Here is a 20,788-nt window from a genome sequence, read left to right as displayed (position 1 = left end):
GGAAAAGAAACCATGGCCCCGCACTTGCTGTGGACAGAGACCCTAGCCCTGACAGCCCCAGAGAAACCGGAGAGAAGTTGGGGCCCTGCGCCTGCTGGGGACAGAGAGCACCTGCGCCTGCAGCCTCGGAATTCTCTGTCCCCAGCAGGTGCGGGCTGCAGCTTCTCTCCACTGCTATGGTGTTGGGGACCATTGGTACAGTACAGTACTGTATTATATCTTAAAAGGGAGCCAACCTGTGATCGGGTTATATGCAATTTCGCATTATGGCGGGGTGCGTTATTGCAAGTTTTGACTGTACTGGTTTGTGGGAAGTTTAATTTGCGCTATCATGGAGATAGTTTAGCTAATAAGCTGTATTTTAGTGTGTAACGATGTACTGGAGTTACACTGAGACCTCTCTGTCTTTTTGTGAATGTTATAAAATATGGACAAAGCTCAGTTCTAATTGTAATTACCCTGATATGGCAATTCTTCACTGGGAAGGAAGGGGATGCTTTCTCAATTTTTGAATTAGCAATATTTCAGAGAAGGCTCTTTTTCTATACCGAATGTACACAGAAAATTTAGAATTACAGCTTAAGTCTGCCTTGTTGTACTCAGGCTTGTACTAAGGAAAAATTATACGGAGAATCTCTTCCCCTCCCTTAGCACATATATTTAGTAGCCAGGTAAACTAATGCTTTAAATACAACCTGAGCACAAGGGGAAGATGCTTAGCCTTATGGTCAGAGGCTATCCCCGGACATAGGTCCACATTTTCAAAATTTCATGATAAAAATTAACCTCCCAAAGAAAGAAAGTGGCCTGATTTTCAGAGGTGCTGCACACCTGTGATTCCCACTGGCTCAAGTTACTTTTTGAGGCCCCAATTCAGCAAACCTTTAAGCGCATGCTTCCCATGGAAGTTAATGGATGTTAGGCACTCAGCAAATGTTAAGCACATACCTAAGTGTTTTGTTGAATAAGAACAGGCTTTTGAATCAGGGTCTATAATATTAATAATAATGTTAATTTGACATTTTCTTTTTTTGTATAGCCATAGCCAGCCTTTCTTCCTTAAAAAGGCCCGATATTCCTCCTTTAGTAGCCAATGGGAGTTTTGCCATTGACTTCAGTGGAACAGCTTTGGTTCTAGCCAGACTGGATTTGGTAACAACAGATATCAACCAAAACACCAGGGCTCCTGCTGCTGGTCAGAAGGAAACTTGAAATATGGATAATGTAATTAAGTTTTTCATTATAATATAGATCAGTCTCCAAGTGAGAAGTTCTGAATGCATGTTTCTTTCTGTACTTCATACTGAAAATTTGGCAATATTATCTACCAGGATTATCTTCACGTGGAACCCATAAATTTGTATTCCCTCTGGCTCTATTTCACATTTACTTGCCAATCAATTTATCTGAGATCAAGCATTTTCAAAATGTTATATTGTGGTAATGTAACCTGAGTCACTTTAATGTTATTGTATCTTTTAATATTCTAAATAGACTTAATGCTTATGAAAGATGACCACTTGATAGCCCTGGAGATGAGGGTTTCTTGTTTACTAATATATTTATTTGTTATTATTAAAGGAAAACTCCACAATAGTTGACAGTATAAGATTTTGAGTTATTTTTTAAAAAGCCACAGTTAAGAGAGAATGTTAGATGTGCAATGAAACCCCTATTCTCTAACCATATGCTACCAGGCAGTGTGGATAGATGTTCCAGTAGTTCGGGCCCTAGCCAGGGCTTCAGAGAACTGAGTTCAAGTCCTTGCTCTACCACAGGCTTCCTGTGTGACCTTGGACAAGTCATTTGGCTACTTGGTGCTTTAGTTCTCCATCTGTAAGAAGAGGACAAAAGATCTTCCCTACCTCACAGGAGAATCATGAGGATAAATATATTAAAGACTATGAGGTACTCATATAGTATAGCGATCAGGGGCCAGGCCATATGACTACTATGCATAGATATAGCTCTTACTGTCATGACTATTACCATTGAAAAGCATAACAAGTACTGGTCAGTAGTAAGAATTTCTTGGATCAGGCCATTCAAGAATTCAGTAGATTTGAAATAATGCAGTTCATGATTTGATGGAGGGATAGAACAGGGAAAAGTGCAAGGAGCCCATTCTTTGTATGGCCCACACAGGTCTTGATGTAATGGCAGTGAACCCCCAGGGTGTGCATGCACACCAAAGGCAATAAGGAGGAGAGGTGGGAGTATGGTTTCAACTAACCTTTGGGTCAACCCACAGAGCAGGCCACTTGTCTCAGGGGGAGCAGGCTGTTGCATCCTAAAGGTAACAAAGTAACATTATTGGAAGGAAAAGGAAATGTAAATACCATACCTTTTACTGGAAGCTGTTCCAAGTGTCCTTTTGACAGGCACTAATATGATTTAACATGGCCATCTAGGACTTCATCATTGTCATTATATCACACATCAGAGAACTGATGGAAAGGAGGGTTTCCTTTAGCTGTTAGCAATATAAGGCCTATGATACACAGATGAGCAGATCTGATTCCAGCTAGCAGATGGCAGTAGTACATCAATACCTTAGTATGTTTATTACAATTAGAGAGAGTTGAAAAACAGGCAAAATTCACTAATGGTTTTGAAAATTTACCCCTTGTTTTATCAAAAGTATAATGTAACATATTGATACATTTGTGAATTGTCACTCAAATGCGTAAATCAGCTTAATCCCAATAAAATGACAAATGTTAATCTATGCAGATATGATCCCGTTTGCACCTCCTTCCCTATGCTAAAGATTTTGGTACCTTTTATTGTCAGATAAATGATCATGGCTTCACGTCCTTATCAAGGTTTAGTTTTATACAAACGAGTTGAATTTTCATTACTGTTAGTAATATAATACAGTATAATAGTCAGATAGCTTTTGTTATGTCTTTGCTTTTCATGAACAACTGTTAACAATAATAACTGCAGTTATCAATGGATACAGTTATGAGGTGTTCTCAGGTACTTCAGTCTTGGGAGACATATAAGGGGCAGGAAAACCAAAGTTATTAGGTGATTTTGATTTCACTGTTTCTGAATATCTTCCTTCAAATAAATTACTAAATAAGGGGTCCAGACATAAAATAAGTTGCCTGTGTGTCAGTTCTGCAATTAAACACCGACTGTCATGGTTTCCCAAATTCTGTTTTCTGGTTATTGAAAATATGGATAGCTTCCATTTTCTCGCTAAGGGATTTCATGCAGATATAGTAATGCATGTACATAATTTCACATATTGTTTCATAAGGGGATCTTAGGAATTTGTCTATTTGGACTGAATAGGGTCAACCCCTTTGGGCAAAAAGCTTTGCAAACCCTGCTGTCAGCTGCTGTTGATCTAATTGTAGTTGCTGCCTCTGTTTTTCCCACCTCATTGGGTCTCAGTGAAGCTCTATGAATTTACCTCCCTCTTTGACTGATGGTATTGTTTAGAGAAGCTGTGCTAGGTGACAACTAGCAAGACATATGTACATTCTGATACTTCAGTCTGGCACTTCGTACAATTTACCTTTGTTTTTGAAATGTAGCAACCTATGATGACTTTATTTGAAAATGAGACTGGAGGCAAGCCAGTCTCAAAAGCCTGCGCTCTCAAAATGATATACAGATTACTTGCTGTATCTGGTAGGGACCAATGTTTTTTTTCTTGTAATATAGGTCAATATTAGACTCACCTCTTTGGAATCATGCCCTGTCACAAGGGTCTTATGCCCATTCAGTACTCTTTAAAAGTTATCGCATAAGTTTTTTAATATTATTCATTGCAGAAATTACTCATTATGTCCTGAAAATAAGGTGGATCTCCTCCATACTCATCTTAATTTTTTTCCTGCAATGAGTTTATTAAATCCACATCTGGTACTTTATAAATAAAGCATGGGTTTTGCTCCATGGATTACCTGTCAAAGGCTAGATTTTTGGCTGCATTAAAACAAGCAAAGACATAGAGAATACAAGTTAGCCAGTCATGTACCAGTAATTCTTTTTAAATTCTACATAAGAGATTTCAAGTTATGTACCCTGAAAAATACATTAAAATCCTTATTTTAAAGACTTGTTCATTCTTCTGCGTGTAGGGGTTTATATGAATGAGTCATATGAATGGATTCACTGAGTTTTCCACTTTCTTACTTTGATTACTTTTCTTTTTACATGTTAGCGACTTACCTACAGAGCAGAGAAGCCCATTGCTGATGCTGCAAAGCTCTACTGGCTCTTCTCAAGAACAGAGCAATCGGGAATTCCTGGTGCACTGATTACTGTGATACTTTACACAATTTTGTTCATTATTTCATCTACAGTATTGTCCCTCTACTTTCTAAGGTAAGCCCTTCTTGTCATAAACAGATAGTTAAGGGTTAATGTTCTTTCACCTGCAAAGGGCTTACAAGCAGAGAACTGACCCCTGACCAGAGGACCAATCAGGAAACCGGATTTTTCAAATCTCAAGGGAGGGAAGTTTTTTGGGTATGTGTTCTTTGTCTCAGGGCTGTTGCTCTCTAGTCTCTGAGGGGATCACTCTATCTCCAGGCTTTCTAATCTTCTGTTTCCAAGTTGTAAGTACAAAGGTAGAAAGACAATAGGCTTATATTGTTTTTTTGTATTTACGTGTGTGTAGTTGCTGGAATGTTTTAAATTGTATTTCTTTTTGGATAAGGCTGTTTATTCACTTTTTTCTTTTAAGCCAATAACCCTGTATATTGTCACCTTGATACAGAGACCATTTTTATGTCTTTTTCTTTCTTTTTATATAAAGCTTTCTTTTTAAAACTTGTTGGATTTTTTCCTAGTTGCGGCTTCAAGGAGATTGAATCTGCAGCCTCACCAGGGAAATTGGTGGGAGAAATTGAAACAGGGTGATCTTCCAGGTCGTCCAGGGAGGAAGTAACAAGGAGACAAGGGGAGGGGATTATTTCCCTTTGTTGTGAGACTCAGGGCATCTGAGTCTTGGGGTCCCCCAGGGAAGGCTTTGGGGAGACCAGAGTGAGCCAGGCACTGGAATTCCTGGCTGGTGGCAGTGCTATCAGATCTAAGCTGGTAATTAAGCTTGAAGGTTTCATGCAGGCATCCATTTTGGACGCTAAGGTTCAGAATTGGGACTTTTGCTTTATGACACTTCTTACTTTTACCAATGTCATTTCTATGCTTAAGTTTTTATGTCCTGCTGATATCACATCCTAAAAGATGCTAGGTGATGCCAGAACAGGCATATAAATAGTATGTGATCATGTGTAGAGGTTCCACCTGGTCACAGACAATCAGGGGTTGACTCCAGCACAACCTCCATAACACGGGTGCTCAAAGGAAGACAGTGAGATAGAGAACCTGAAGCCCATCGTGTTCCTCAGCAGGGTGACATTAAGAAACTTATGATGTGAAGTTACTTGATTTTGGGTTAAATTTTTCTAAAGCATCTAAGTTAAGCCTAACTTGCTTTGACTTTCAAAGTCCTATTGAGATGCTTTTGAAGATTTTACCTTTAGACTTCCAGGTAGGGAGTGTGTCAGGGATGGGGCAAGCCAAGGAAGCAAAGGGTAGGATAGAATACACATTTTTCTCCCTGATCCTTGGCTGTTCTATGTTTTACCTAGGGTTATTGCAGCCCAGGCCAGCACAAGACCATGAAATCAGTATCTGCCCCATTGCCTGGGTCATCTTGCTCTGGCTAGTCTGGCCCATTGCCTGGATCATCTTGCCTGGATCATCTTGCTCCGGCTAGTCTGGCCATGGTTTTGTGCATTATAAATGTAAATGGTCTCCACTCATCTCCAGCATGATTGTTCTTCAGCCACTATTCCTGCTATCTTTCTGGCAGGTATCATTATCTGTACAAGCATCATTGATGTGGACACAGCAGGAAAATGAGGACAGACACATGCATGGAATTAAGCAGTAGGCAGCAACTTTTCATTAAAGTTTAACACAGAGGAGGGGGTGCTACCTGCCCAACACCCATACTTTCCTACACCAGACATTTCCAGTGGTTCCAGTGCAGCGGTTACAGTGCTCCTTACCATATAATCCGTAACTAGTGCACAGGTTATAGGGTTTCTTACCATATAACCTATAACGCAAAGTAGGGTGTCCACAGCCTACACGCCGGGGGACAGAGGATGCAGAAGGGTGGGGATCTCATCCTGCAGGGGCCACAAGTTCTGAACTTGGCCTGCAAATCTATTTCGTGAGCCCAAGACCCATCACCAAAATCCTAGGTCTCTTACCTCTGGGAACTGCTCATTTTATTCTCTTAACAGCACAGGAAACCAGATGCAAGTTGCAACAAATAAACCACTCTATCCAGTACCTCCATTAGGTTCTAAATGCATTCCTACTTAACCCACTGTAGTTTGAAGGTGCTGAAAGGAAGACAAAACACCTCCCTGCTCCTCCACCAATTGGCCCAAGGGAGAAAAAATATTCTTCCCAACCCCTAAATAGGCAATCGAATAGACCTGCAGCATGTGTCAGGCCAAGTTCCCTTTCCTAATTAAGGTGGATAGGGTGGGCAGCTAGAACGGATTTAAAAGAAGTTCCACATGGCCCCCACACCAGATTAAATCTAGGAGCTGGGAAATGCTCGCCAGTCAGCATCCCCTTCCTCTAATGAGTGCCAGAGACTCATGGGGAGAGGAGATTCCTAAGGTCCCTTAGTGAGTTTCTCCCTCCTTTGCTTCTGGGACTGTCCCCCTTTCACCACTGGCCCTACTTCAAAGGAAGTAGGTTTTGGTTTACTTGTTGGGCTGAATGATTTTCTTTTTTGTTTCTGAGTATGGGAGGCAGGTGAACCACCACCCCTCCCCGCTTTGGGGAGGCTAGCCTGCCCTTGCCTGCTCCCCTGGACCTCAAGTCTCCCCCCAGCCTGTTCATCCCATTCGGCCCCTCTGAACAGTGGGCTGGCCCCAGCATCAGGCCGAGCCACCAGCCCCCCGGCCAGCTGACCCAACACCTCCCCCCACACTAGCTGGCCTGACACCCCCCCTTAGCTGGCCCGACACCCCCCGTCACACCGGCTGGCCCGATACCTCCCCCCACAGTAGCTTGCCTGACACCCCTACCCCCACCACACACTAGCTGGCCCAACACTCCCTGCCACACCGGTTGGCCTGACAGCTCCCCATACACCTGCTGGTCCGACACTGCCCCCTCCACACACACACACACACACACACTGATGGCTCCAGCACGGCCCTGGGCCACTGGCAGGCCTGAGCTCAGGGCCACTGGCTGAAGTGAATTCCCCAGCATCCTACTGGCTTCAGGTAGAGAGGGAGGGTGGGGCCTCAGGGCGCAACATGGGCAGAGACACAGCATGGGTCAGGGGATGCTTAGCCTGCCCTGGCCTATGATACCTGCTGCCATGTTTCTGAGAAACTCTCTCTATATAGCAATACAAATTTTCAGTGATATGCATGATGGCACATACACATAAATGCTATGGATGAAGACACGAAATCCTAGCAGTTTTAAGAATCAGAATGATCAGTATACTGTTTGCGTCTGACCTAGCCATTCCTCTGTCTACCTCTTTCCAGAAACTCCATTGTAGCAGACAGAACAAGATAAATGGCAATCTAAATTTCTGTGAAGTATTTCAAAGCTTCTACATTCCTGGAAGCTGTACACAACTCCAATGTACTGGTAGTCTAGTTAATTAGTTTTTGAGATGTTAATGCTTTCTTAATCATTGACTTAATAGTTTTGAATAGCTTCATAAGTTTTAGCTGCTGTCGTTTATTACTCAGGAAAATTAATTTAAATTAAAACATTTGTAAGGCAGGTTTTTATGAGAATATTATGAACATCTTCATTGTCTGGGGAACAGGTGCAAGATCATCAAAGATTCTTTCCCTTCTGGATCAATCTTCCCATAATGTTTTCCAATAAACGGGAGGGGAAAACTTAACTGGAAAAAAAAAGCTTCTTTGGATAACATATTTTTAAAATTATTCATAACACAATAATAAAGCAAAGGAAGGATAATAAAACTTTTTATGCTGCATATGATCTTCAGAGTGCTTTCCTCAATGGCAAAATCATGGTACGCAGAACATACATGAATTTTAACAGGATTGTTTAAACAGTCTAAGTATTGAACTTGATGGAACTAAGACCATTTTGAATTCCTCTGAGGAAAATATATCTGAGCTAATATGTTAATTGGGTTCACAGAATATAAATATAATGGCATGCATTTGCAAAAGGGAATACAATGGGTAAGCCACCAAAAATTCACATTTCTTCTTTAAAGAAGGCAATTGTGATTTAAATATCCCTTAGTGTATGCAGGTTCCTGAGTGGCCTGTACAAATGCCTATTTGTGCATTCAAATATGGGTCTGTTGGGCTCAGTGTGTGAACATACATTTTCACAGGGGCACTCATTACACCTTTCTTTTAAAATGTGAGCAAATACAGACACTTAGGGACAAATCCTTCTCTCTAATGTGTTGGTGCAACCTATTCAAAGGCCAGAATTCAGCCCTTGGAACATAGAATTGATTGCATTGGTCAATTTCAGTTAGCATTCATGTTCACGTTACCATTAAAAAGAATCCTTTAAGTTACAGTTTAACTAAGGGCATGAAGGTGTGAGGCCAGTGTATCCATCAGTATTCAGAACCACAATTAAATCTCCCATATAGGAGAAGCACAGGAGCCCCAGTTGCCACTTATAGCCAATGAGTAGCAGCATCAGATGAACAGCGGTGAAGCAAGCTGTCAGGGCATGAGGCTTGGGTAGAAAGCATCATTACTGTTACTACTATTATTTGTGTTGTGGTAGTGCCTAGCAGCCCCAATCAGGGACCAGAACCCTATTGTGTTAGGCGCTGTACAAACACAGAATCAAAAGGACAGTCCCTGCCCCCAAAAGCTCCCAATCTAAATAATCTAACAAACTTGTTGATTGCCAAAGGAGTCTGTGGCGTAGTGTGCACATCTTTTCAATATCTTCAGGGGAGCTTTTTGTCTACTAGCACATTGACTAGATTTAACACTTTCATTTTAATTGTACTAAAAATATATTGTGACAATGATCTCACCATTTACTGACTCAAGTGAAGTTCACCGCCCTCTCTTGATATTACACTATCCTGGCCAGTATGTATTTAAAGTGGCCTGTCAAAAAAAGTAACTTTAATATATTATGAGCTTTCTTTTAAAAAAGAAATTAGCTTGTCAAGTTTTCTATTCTATTACTTCATTTCATCTTTTTTCTTTAGGTAACCTCTTCAGATTTTCTCTATCCACCCCCACCCTCCCACTCCCACTCCCACCCAGCATTAGGAAGAGATTTTGCTATTAACATATTTACAGAAGCTGTGTTAAAATATCAGGGAGAAACGTTTTAATAATTTTTCTTTCACACAAAAGAGAGGAAAATACAGCATTATGATTGGAGAAGGCAGGGCATTTTGGGGCAAAAGAAAAAGAAACTAGAAGAGAAAGGCTTAACAATTCCTAATTAATTCAAACTATTAATTATATAGCTGATAATCTTGTGCTTAAAATCTTCATATAGAAAATGTTTATGGCAGCAAAATGACAGTAATTTAACTGCGTTAAATTTCACATCATTTTGAAAAAAAATGTAACATTAAACAAGCTGAAGTGAACAGCAAGGTCTAGTTCTCGTTTAGCAAGAGAAGTGTCAAATCATCTAAAGCACTGACTTGGACTTCCAAAGAATAGCTATATACAGCGGAGATTCATAGGTTCCAAGGCCAGAAGGGATCATTGTTATCATCTAGTCCAACCTGTGTAACACAGACCCTAGGACTTCGCCAAAATAATTATAGAACATATCTTTTAGAAAAAAATATCCAATCTTGATTTTAAAATTGTCAGTAATGGAGAATCTACCATGACCTTTGATAAATTGTTCCAGTGGTTAATTACTCTCATTGTTAAACATTTACACCTTATTTCCCATTTGAATTTGTGTGGTTTCAACTTCAGCTAGTGGATCATGTTATTTTTTTCTGTACTAGACTGAAGAGCCCATTATTAATTTTTTTTCCCCATGTTGATACTTAGACTGTAATCGAGTCACCCCTTAACCTTCTCTTTGTTAAGATAAACAGATTGAGCTCTCTGAATCCATCATTATAAGACATGTTTTCTAATCCTTTAATTATTCGTGTGGCTCTTCTCTGAACTCTCTCCAATTTATCAATATACTTTTTGAATTGTGGACAACAGATCTGGACACAGTATTCTAGCTGCGGTCATAGAAAGGCCACAAAAAGAGGTAAAATAACCTCTCTGTTCACACTAGAGATTCCCCTTTTTATACATCCCAGTATCGCATTCGCTCTTTTGGCCACGGTGTCACACTGGAAGCTCATGTTCAACTGATTATCCACCATGACGCCAAATCTTTTTCAGAGTTATGGATTCCCAGGATAGAGCCCCCATCCTGTAAGTATGGCCTATGTTCTTTGTTCCCAGATGTATATATTTGCATTTAGCAGTATTAAAATGTATATTGTTTGCTTGTGTTCAGTTTACTAAGTCACCTGTCCTTTTCATAATTTGCCAGTCCTAATTTTTGCATTATTTGCAAACTTTATCAGTGATAATTTTATGTTTTGTTCCAGGTCATTAATAAAAGTTTTAAATAACATAGGACCAAAAACAGATCCCTGCGGGACCCCACTGGAAATACACCCGCTCGATGAAGATTTCTCATTGCAATTACATTTTGAGGGCTATCAATTAGCCAATTTTTAACCCATTTAATGTGTACCATTAGTTCTTGTTTTTTAATCAAGATGTCATGCAGTATCAAGTGAAATGCCTTACAGAAGTCTAAGCAGATTATGTCAACACTATTACTTTTATCAACCAAAGTTGTAATCTCATAAAAAAAAGATATCAAGTTAGTTTGACATGATCTATTTTCCATAAACCCATGATGACTGGCATTAATTATATTTCCCTCCTTTAATTCTTTATTAATCAAGTCCTATATCAGCTGCTCCATTATCTTGCCCGGGATCGACGTTCGGCTGACAGTCCTATAGTTACCCACGTCGTCCTGTTTACCCTTTTTTTAAAATTGGCACAACATTGGCTGTCTTCCAGTCTTCTGGAACTTCCCCAATATTCCAAGACTTATTGAAAATCAACATTAATATTCCAGCAAGCTCTTCAGGCAGCTCTTTTAAAGCTCTCAGATGCAAGTTATCTGAACCTCTGATTTATAAATATATAACTTTAATAGTTTCTGTTCAACATCCTCCAGAGATATTAGTAGAATGGAAGGTGTGTTATTATCATCACCGTATGCTGAGATTGTATAGTCTGTTTTTTCCTGAAATGCAGAACAGAAATATTTATTGATCACTTCTGCCCTTTCTGTGTTGTTGTTGATAATTCTATCATTTCCGTCTAGTAAAGGACCAATACATTGTAAGGATTCATTTTGTTCCTGATAACTGCTGCTTATTTTCCTTAACTCTGGTGGCCATAGAGTTCTCCTTGTGTCATTTTGTTTCTCTTATCAATTTTCTACAATTCCTAACTTCTGATTTATATTCATTACTATCAATTTACTCTTTCTTCCACTTGTATATTATTTTTAAAATTGTCCATAGTGGCCTTCACTTTCCCTCTAAACCAGGTCATTTTTTAATCAGTATGGCCTTCTTTCTTGATTGTGGCTTTTGGTGCATCTAGTAAGGTGTTAAATGATTCCCAATTATCAGTCACATTTTTTGAGTAAATTCTTCCTCCCAACTGATTTGGCTCATAATTGTTTTCAGCTTTGTGGAATTGGCCATATTAAAGCACTAAGTATGTATATTTCTGGTCTGGACTTTATTCTGCTTGTACGTTATAAATGTGATCAAGTTATGATCACTTGTTCCTAATCTATTAGTAAATTTTAGTTTGGTGATCAGTTCCTCTTTATCTGTTAAGACAAGGTCTAATAAAGAATTTTCCCATGTTGACTGAAACACTTTTTGAGTTAAGAAATTTTTATCTATAATGTTTAGAAGTTCCAAGAATGTTTTAGCATTGGCAGCACAAGACCTCTAGCATATGCCATTCAAATTGAAGTCCACCATGATCACACAGCTTTTTTTCCTATACATTGTATAGACGCATAAGGAAGCATTTATTCTCTTTTCTAGTGTGATTTGGTGGTCTGCAGTAGACACCAACTAATACTCCATCTTGTACTTTATCTGTTAGGATATTTAGCCATAAGTTTTCAATATCATTTTCTTCTAAGTTATCAATGATATGGAAATTGGTTATGCTATTTTTGTCAGAGTTCCACTCCCGTTCCCCTTTTGCCCACTTGATCCTTCCTAAATAGGTAATAACTAAAGTCCTAGCAAATTCATGCCCACAAAAAATGCATCACGGACCGTCAAATCTGGTCTCCCCCTGTGAAATCTGGTCTTTTGAGTGCCTTTACCCTATACTACACAGATTTCACTGGGGAGACCAACATTTGTCAAATTGGGGGTCCTGACCCAAAAGGGAGTTGTGGGGGGCGGAGCTCACAAGATTATTGTAGTAGGGTTGCAGTATTTCCACCCTTACTTCTGCACTGCTGCAAGCGGCGGCGCTGCCTTCAGAGCTAGGCGGCCAGAGAGCAGTGACTGTTGGCCAAGCACCCAGCTCTGAAGGCAGCATCTCACCAACACGCCATCCTTACTTCTGCGCTGCTGCTGATGGCAGCTCTGTCTTCAGAGCTGGGCTTCCGGCCAGCAGCCACCACTCTCCAGCTGCCCAGCTCTGAAGGCAGCGCCATTGCCTGCAGCAGTGCAGAAGTAAGGGTAGCAGTACCACAACTCCCATTACAATAACCTTGTGATCCCTTCCTGCCCCCCAAACTCCTTTTTGTGTCAGGACCCCTACAATTACAACACCATGAAATTTCAGATTTAAATAGCTGAAAGCATGAAATTTATTATTTTTAAAATCCTATGACTGTGAAATTGACCAAAGTGGACTGTGAATTTGGTAGGGCCCTAGTTATAACCATTGCTTTTAGCATTCCAGTCATGTAACTCATTCCACCAGTTTCAGTAATACCAATGAGCTCGAATTTGTGCTCATAAATGATCATAACAATTCTTCTTGTTTGTTACCCAGGTTCCTGGCACTGGTGTATAGTCAATTCAATAACTTCGTCTCCTCATGTCCATTTGGTTCCTTGATTAACTTTGTTCTCAACACTCAAGTTTGTGCTGGGTGCTCATATCTTCCCTTTTCTTACCTTCCCTTTTTGACATGAGATTAATGCCATCCTGACTAGCCTAGCCAGCCTGTCTCTGAGGAGATTACTTTCCCTTTTACTGAGATGGAGGCCATATCCCTCTTCCCACAGAAGGTGGGTCAATGTTTCACAAAACCAAAACCCTTCACCCTCCACCAGTTACCTAGCCAGTGGTTCACTTCCTGATGTTTCAGGATGAAGAAAAGCAATGAGGTCCATCAACTTGGCAAGTATTTTTTTTCATCTGAGTGCAATATAATATATGTAACAGTTACAAGGCAGTCCATAGTCTATGTCAGACCTTAGCACAAAATTTCCATTGTTGTCAGTGAAACATCTGATCTAGGTACAAGAATCAATTATGAAATTATTCTGTTTTGAATATGTTCATTTGAATAGATTGTACCACTTGGGAATCCATTTGACATAGTGTGTTAATTATTTTCTGCTTCTAGAAATGTATTTTGAAATACCTTAATTTTCCATTGTTCCTTAGCACCAATTATACCCCTTGTTTTTGACCCTAGTCCAATATTCCACATAGTCAGTTTGTCTATATTTCTTAACATTAAATACACCTCACTCACATCAACCCTTAATCTCTTCTTTTGAGGGGATCACCAAAAAGATATCTCACAAGCTAGATGCAATTAATGGCGGCAACTTTGTTAAATAAACAGACAAAAAATGAAATCAAAATGAGAGAGGAATTAACATAGTCTCTTTATTGAAGGGTGGCTGTAGTTGCCTGGACTGACCCCCAAGAAATGCTTTTTGTACAGACTGGCAGATACCAACAGCAAAACAGCTACTCTGTCAAAGGGACTGTCCATTCCACCTGCATCTGAACATGCAACTTGGACTACAAGACACATGGTCCCCCCACCCCTGATAGAGAGGGCTAAAAACACTGTTGTGATAGACCAGGGGTAGGCAACCTTTCAAACTTCATTTATTCACTCTGATTTAAGGTTTCAAGTGCCAGTAATACATTTAACGTTTTTAGAAGGTCTCTTTTTATAAGTCTATAATATATAACTAAACTATTGTTGTATGTAAAGCAAAAAAGGTTTTTAAAACATTTAAGAAGCTTCATTTAAAATGAAATTAAAATGCAGGGCCCCCCGGACCTGTGGCCAGGACCTAGGCGTGTGAGTGCCACTGAAAATCAACTTGCATGCCATCTTTGGCACGCGTGCCATAGGTTGCCTATCCTGGTGATAGACTTTAGTGGCAGCCTGTGCTGATGTGTCCCTCTGACTCCTACTGTAGTGGGAGAGGGATACTGGTCCCTATCTACCATCCCAGCCCAAACAACCAAATACATGTAGTCCCCTGAAAACACTACATCCACCGTCAACATTGAGACAAAACACAATGGAGCGTGTGGAAACCTGAATGTGATTTTAACTTGGCTGAGTAGAAAAGAAACCACACTGACTAGTCATTATAATAACAGATATAATAAGCAATTATACACCAATAAAGTATCCCTAGGACAGGTATCAGGCATTTGTCCTAAACATTAGCACCATTTTATGGTGGGGTGGATGAAAAAGCCTTGCTGAAGCAAAATAAGAGGCTGAATGGCCTTTTGCTCCTCTCCCATCCTAAAAGGGCAGTGCCAGGAGGGAAGCTGCCTCTCTCCTCGCCAATAAGAGGGTGCCTTAGAGCCAGAGGAATGACCAATGGCACAGCCTCATGCAAAGCTAGGCTTTTATTGGTTGGGAGGAGGGTGTAACCTAGGGAAACCCACAGCAAATCGAGTCCAGCTGGCCACTGCCCTGCATCTTTATGACTATGTAGGGAAGATGGAAAGGCGGGAATGGGCAGCTGGACTGAATTCTAATAAACTTAATTGAAGCACATTAACTTTCAGAAGCATGTAAAGAGGCAAAATATCAATTCAGGAATCCAAGACTAGGGTCCTGTTACTATACATTGTCTTATCTATTGTGGGACTCTGGTTTTGAAATGAATTTGGGATTAGCAGGAGCCAAATTTCAGTCTGAATTAAACAGCCATGTTTTGAAATTTAGTTCTACAACTAAGGCAGAGAAGTTACATCGGGCTTTCTCAAAAGATTTACAATATTTTTTGGGTTCACCTATAAAAGAAATCCCGTTAGACTAGCCATTTTTATGGTATGGTATTTTACTGTCTCAAAACAAACAAACCAAATGAATTTTTTAAAACATCAGAGACAGGTTGGATTGTGTAGGTTTTCTGTTCTGGGGGAGAAATGGTTCATCTCTTGTTTCATATGATGTGATTTGACCATTATTGGGTTCTGGTGATACATAGACTTCTGCCCTGCATGAAATCAGTGGGACTGCTCACAGTATATAAAATTAAGCATGTGTAGAAATCTTTGCAGGATCAGGGCTTTATTTGGGATCCCATGTCCATGGTTAATTAAACAGAATGAATCTATATTTAAGAATCAGTGGTATGTTTTGGATGTTACACCATTTTCAGAAGATTTCTTACGAATGAATGTTAAAGAATATGCTCATGATATTCTGGGAAACAAGCTAGCTACTGGGTTGGTAGGGACTAGAGAAATGGAGGGAAGACCAAATGTTAGACACAGAAAGAATATAAAAAAAGCAAATCTTATTTATTTGCATTAACAACCATTTCAAACAGCACAGAATGTTTTTCTCTCCTTAGGCTGCACAATGAAGGTTGGTTATTAGACGTATTTAAACGCACTCACAGTGATGAAGGCACATTCTTCGTTCCATTAGACCTAGAAATCTCTAATCAGGAATTGAACTGCATCATGAAAAAGGCTGAACAATGGAGAGGCATCAGTGGTGAAAGACGAAAGGTGAGCAGCAGTGAGAATCTGTGAAAAGAGCTTGTCATGTGTTGGTCCAAAATAATGCTTTGTTTTCATGAGTCACATAAAATGATTCTTACAGAGCTTCAGGCAGAACAAACGTTACCAGTTCTATGCTCAGAATTTTAAAACCACAGATGCCAATGAGCATCTTTCCAAGATCTGAATTCACCACATTCGGAGAGACAAAACTAGAAAGGCCATTTGCACTCATGCTATCCTCAGACTCCCAGTAATATTACAGAGCCCTGCACTTTTGTAGTTTATAAGAAAAGTTGTTTCCCATTTCAGCAGCTTGATAAGCTAAATGTGAGAGACGCTAGTAGAGCACTACTGCAAGTAGGGACATAGGGAGTCTAGTGAAAGTGACCTTGCATCTCAGTGAGTCGCTGGCAGTGACAGCCAAACTTCTGTTTCCTCCCTGTCCTTCCCAGAATTCCATAGAAGCCCATGTCAGGAGCCACATGAAGGGATGGGGACAGGGATTAGGGGACTGAGCTTGAAGCTACCTTAATTTGGGTGACAAAACTGGAGGATTCATATTGCCCTTCTGCTCCTAACCCCTCAACCTGTTATGTCTTGTCTTATACTTAGATTGTAAGTTATTTGGGGCAAGAACCATATTTGGGTTCAGAGTTGCACAGCGCCTAGCACAATGGGGGGTCCTGGTCCATGACTGGGGCTCCTAGGCACTACTGCAATGCAAATAAATAACAATAACATCGCCGTACGAGTATGTATCCATGTCTTTCTCCCTCACTCCCAAGCATTAAGCTGTCATCATTGACTTTCTAAGCTATTATTTACAGTACAGTTAATGAGCGATTATTAAAGTGCAGATTAACCAGGGACAAATTTACAAATTCATGAACCCCTCTATACCCATGGTTGGAAACGATCGACAACTCTTTGTGCAGTATCTTTTTTACTGCAGCAGATATAACTAGTTAGTTACAGATATGAAATAAATGAGTCAATTACAACTGTATACTCAGAAATCGGTGCAGAGTCTCCTTTGATTTTTATTATTTTTAATATACTGAAACTGATGATTTTAAACTGGGGTCTGCACGTGTTGCAAGTCTCTATAGCTGCAGCTGAGAGATCAGCAGTTTATATCAATATATAGGTTCAGTTGTCACTGCTGTAAACATGTGGCATAGCTGTAATTATTTTCCAGTTTCTTTCTTGATGACAGTTTGGACTCTGAAAGGGGAAATAAAAAGATGAATGTGCTGACTGAATGAAAAAAAACAGATACTCAGTAAGTTTAGCTTTTCCTGAAGTGCAGAGTGCTTAACCTCATTTGTGGGGAGAGGACAAGGGGGAGAGTTTAAAGTATAAAACTCCAAACCACAGAAATCTGACTAAAACATTCCTATATTTTATACTGATAACATTAGTTTCTTGTTAGTGTGAAAAAGCAAGTTTAATTTTTAAAATAACTTACACTGGGTCAAAGCAAAATAAATTGTTCTTTGTTTTCAGTTCTGTCTGGTACATAAAAATGAGGCCAAACAAACTCATTTCATAAGTCCAGGCAACCACTCCCATAAGGAAAAATATGCTAGACTAGGCAACTGCAAACAGCCTTTTTCTTTTTAAGGGCTTATTGCTCTATAATGGTATTATTCAGCTTACTGTTGTTTGCAATAGCACGGAAAGGGCTCAGAGGGAAAAGGAAGCGAAATAGAGGAGAGAATAGAAAAAGATAAATAGAAAAAAGGGAAAAAAATACTTATACAGTTATAAGTGGTCTGATATCGGGTAGCAGAAATTTTGCAATATAAGTGGTAGGTGTTAAATGTAATACTTTTTACATGATAAAACTACTGAAAGAAATCAGACATTTAAATATATTTTTAAATATATCATAGAAGTTTTGCTTGTGATGTAGAATTTTGCATGTTCACCATGACAGTCTTGCAGTATACAGCCCTGATCCTTTAATGTTTCAGAGCCCTGCATTTTAAAAATGAATGTAGCTTATAAGAAAAGTTGTTTCCCAGTTCAGCAAGTAAGTTCTTTGTGGTAGCAGTTAGATTGGTTTTAAGATAGGAGTTCCTTTATCCAAGCAGGTGTAGCACTCATCAGCAGTTAATTTGCAGGGATAGTCTCGTATGCAAATCATGTCACAATGCTAAAATGCAACCACATAATGAGTGGAAAATGTTATACCTTAAATCATACTAACACAATCATCAAAATTTCCACTTTGGCATCCGTTGGCGAGTGCCCTTGCACCTGGGTGGAGTCCCCATGTTTCCCCTGCTACCATGCATAGTCCCAGAATCCACGCTGCTTGCACAGCGCCAGTGTCCACCTTCCTGATCTTCTTAAAATGCCCTGATCTTGCTAGTGTAGATCCCCATGTGTCTTCAAGAGTCCCATTTAATTCAGTGACACCTATAAGAAATCAGCCAGTTGTTATGGACAGATAGGGATAGTGGGGAAATAAGTGGACGGTGGGTGGGAGAAGTGATGGGCCTGTGGGCATAGTGCCTAATTCTGCACCAACAAAGTGATCAGGAGCTCTAGCATTGTTTTTAGAGGGCTCAGGGTCAAGCTCATCATGAGTAAGATTTGAGAGCAGAATACTACCATCTCTTTCTTGAACCCAAACTCCTAAGTTACATATGCAACATATTAATACTATTGAATAAGTGATACCCTTTAGAGACCTGTGTTTTCTTCTCTTTGTTAATTATATTAGTTTGATTTTTATTTGTAATGATGCAAAGATTTTGCTAAATGGCTAGATCCTGGGCAAATCTAGTGTTTATAATGTTGGTGTTGTCTGGTAGGAAAGCTCTAGAAATACACAGTTAATTCCCTGAAGTCAGGCTCCACATGGTCATGTAGACCTGCCTGAATGCATTTCACAGCAGGATCAGGGCCTATGTTTGCCATTTTTCATCTGATCCTTGGCTTTGCAGATCTTGAAGTGCCTTTGCTGCTGTTAATTTGCATAAGATATTTATCTTGTCCCATTCTTTTCATTCCATTTAATTGTTCAGAGTAATCAGTATGGAAGACACACCACCAGGCCTTATAGCGTACAATATTAATGTGTTCATTTTTAAATGAGATACCAACTTGACTGTGAGCAGTTTTGGAAATGATAGTGCAAGAATGCCCAGTCATATATCTGTATCTATATAAATATATAGTGCTATATTAAACAGAAGCAGTTCAAGTAAATATTCAGTCAAACTTTTTAAAGAAAATTAGGTCTAGGCCTTCGCAGTATTTCCTGACTTTTAACCATACGCTTCTCATTTTTATCCTCTGGATTAAAAATTGCCCCATAAATGGATATTTTATAATATGCTTAATTTCCTTTTATTAAATTGATAAATGCAGCAGGAGAGGACACATTTACAGTATGATGAGAATTTAAGGTTATTGCATTTTATAATTTTTATATTGTTCAGACAAGCAATTTGTCATTTCTGGAAAGGCAGTCATGCCATCATTTCAAAGTATTTTTAGCCATTCTTTTGATAGGAAAAAGGTCACTTTCTGTAGTCAGAGAAGACATCACTCTATTAAACTAATTTGCCTACATGCAAATTTTGTCATTTTTACCTCATTAACTATTTATCATAGAGTAAAAAATATATATATTCATGAAGGGGCAGCTAGCAGCCTGATGGAGCTGGAACTAATATTTTGCAACTCTAATGATTTTTTGCATCCTTAATTAGATAGCATAAGGTTGATATGATTAGGTCAGGATGTAGTGTTTTTCATTAAAATACATTTTAGAAGCTGTATTCATAATCTGCCCTTGCAATTAAAAATGAGCCTATGATTTTAATATTATCAACCCAATTATTATCCCATAGAAAAGTGTACCTTTAATAAATTTGTGCCGTAGGACCTTCATTAACAACAAAAAGAAATAATATTTCCAGGTATACAGATTACATGGTCACAATCACATTTATGTAACAGTTTGGAACATAGTGGGGGTGGGGAAAGCCTTCAAGACTCAGGTAGTTGATTTCAGAAATTCACTTTATTATTTTTGGTGAGCTAATTCACATTGCATTTAATGAGGCAAGCTGTAGAAAAGTAAAAATATCACCTTTAAGAGACAGACAAAAGCATGTGTGGTGGTGGTAGAGTAAGAACTGCATTAATAAGAACCTTAGACCCTGATTCTGCAATCTGATCTATGCAGGCAGACCCCTAATATCTGCATAGAGGCTCGTTTATGTTAATTGAGCTTGGCATGGTTGCAGGGGTGTTCTGGGCATATAAAATTGCAGGATCAGAGCCATAGTTAAGGTTGAATACAGAAAAAAATAACATTGATTCAGTGCTAATCAAATCAATTAAATAGGAGGTCAGAATTATGGATTTAGCCTAGGCTTTTTCTTTTGGTGGATGAGTCACATTAAGTACTGAAGATCAGGTAAAACTCCATTATCAAATACCTAGGATAAGTTAGATAACAATTCAGAGCTGTATGTCAGCTGGTATTTTCTCCTTCTAAGACCTGGTCTACACTACGCATTTAAACCGATTTTAGCAGCATTAAACTGATTTAACACTGCACCTGTCCACACAATGAGGCTCTTTATATCGATATAAAGGGCTCTTTAAACCCGTTTCTGTACTCCTCCCCAATGAGAGGAGTAGCACTGAAATCGGTATTACCATATCGGATTAGGGTTAGTGTGG

At 39.4% G+C, this 20,788-nt stretch overlaps 1 protein-coding gene across 1 annotated transcript in view; it reads left to right on the top strand.

Annotated features, from left to right (window-relative positions):
• LOC116816208 (uncharacterized) overlaps positions 1 to 20,788 on the top strand; it is a gene marked incomplete at its 5' end in the record, with an annotated part of 265,924 nt that overhangs the window by 158,066 nt on the left and 87,070 nt on the right. The window contains 2 exons of the mRNA XM_075062012.1: positions 4,181 to 4,344; positions 15,928 to 16,087. Of these exons, the coding sequence (XP_074918113.1) occupies positions 4,181 to 4,344; positions 15,928 to 16,087 (324 nt within the window). The remainder of the gene's footprint in view (positions 1 to 4,180; positions 4,345 to 15,927; positions 16,088 to 20,788) is intronic.

Source organism: Chelonoidis abingdonii, chromosome 2 (genome assembly GCF_003597395.2).
Source record: "Chelonoidis abingdonii isolate Lonesome George chromosome 2, CheloAbing_2.0, whole genome shotgun sequence".
Classification (NCBI taxonomy): domain Eukaryota; kingdom Metazoa; phylum Chordata; order Testudines; family Testudinidae; genus Chelonoidis; species Chelonoidis abingdonii.
Note: the sequence above shows the minus strand (reverse complement) of the source record. Positions and strands in the feature narration are given on the sequence as shown.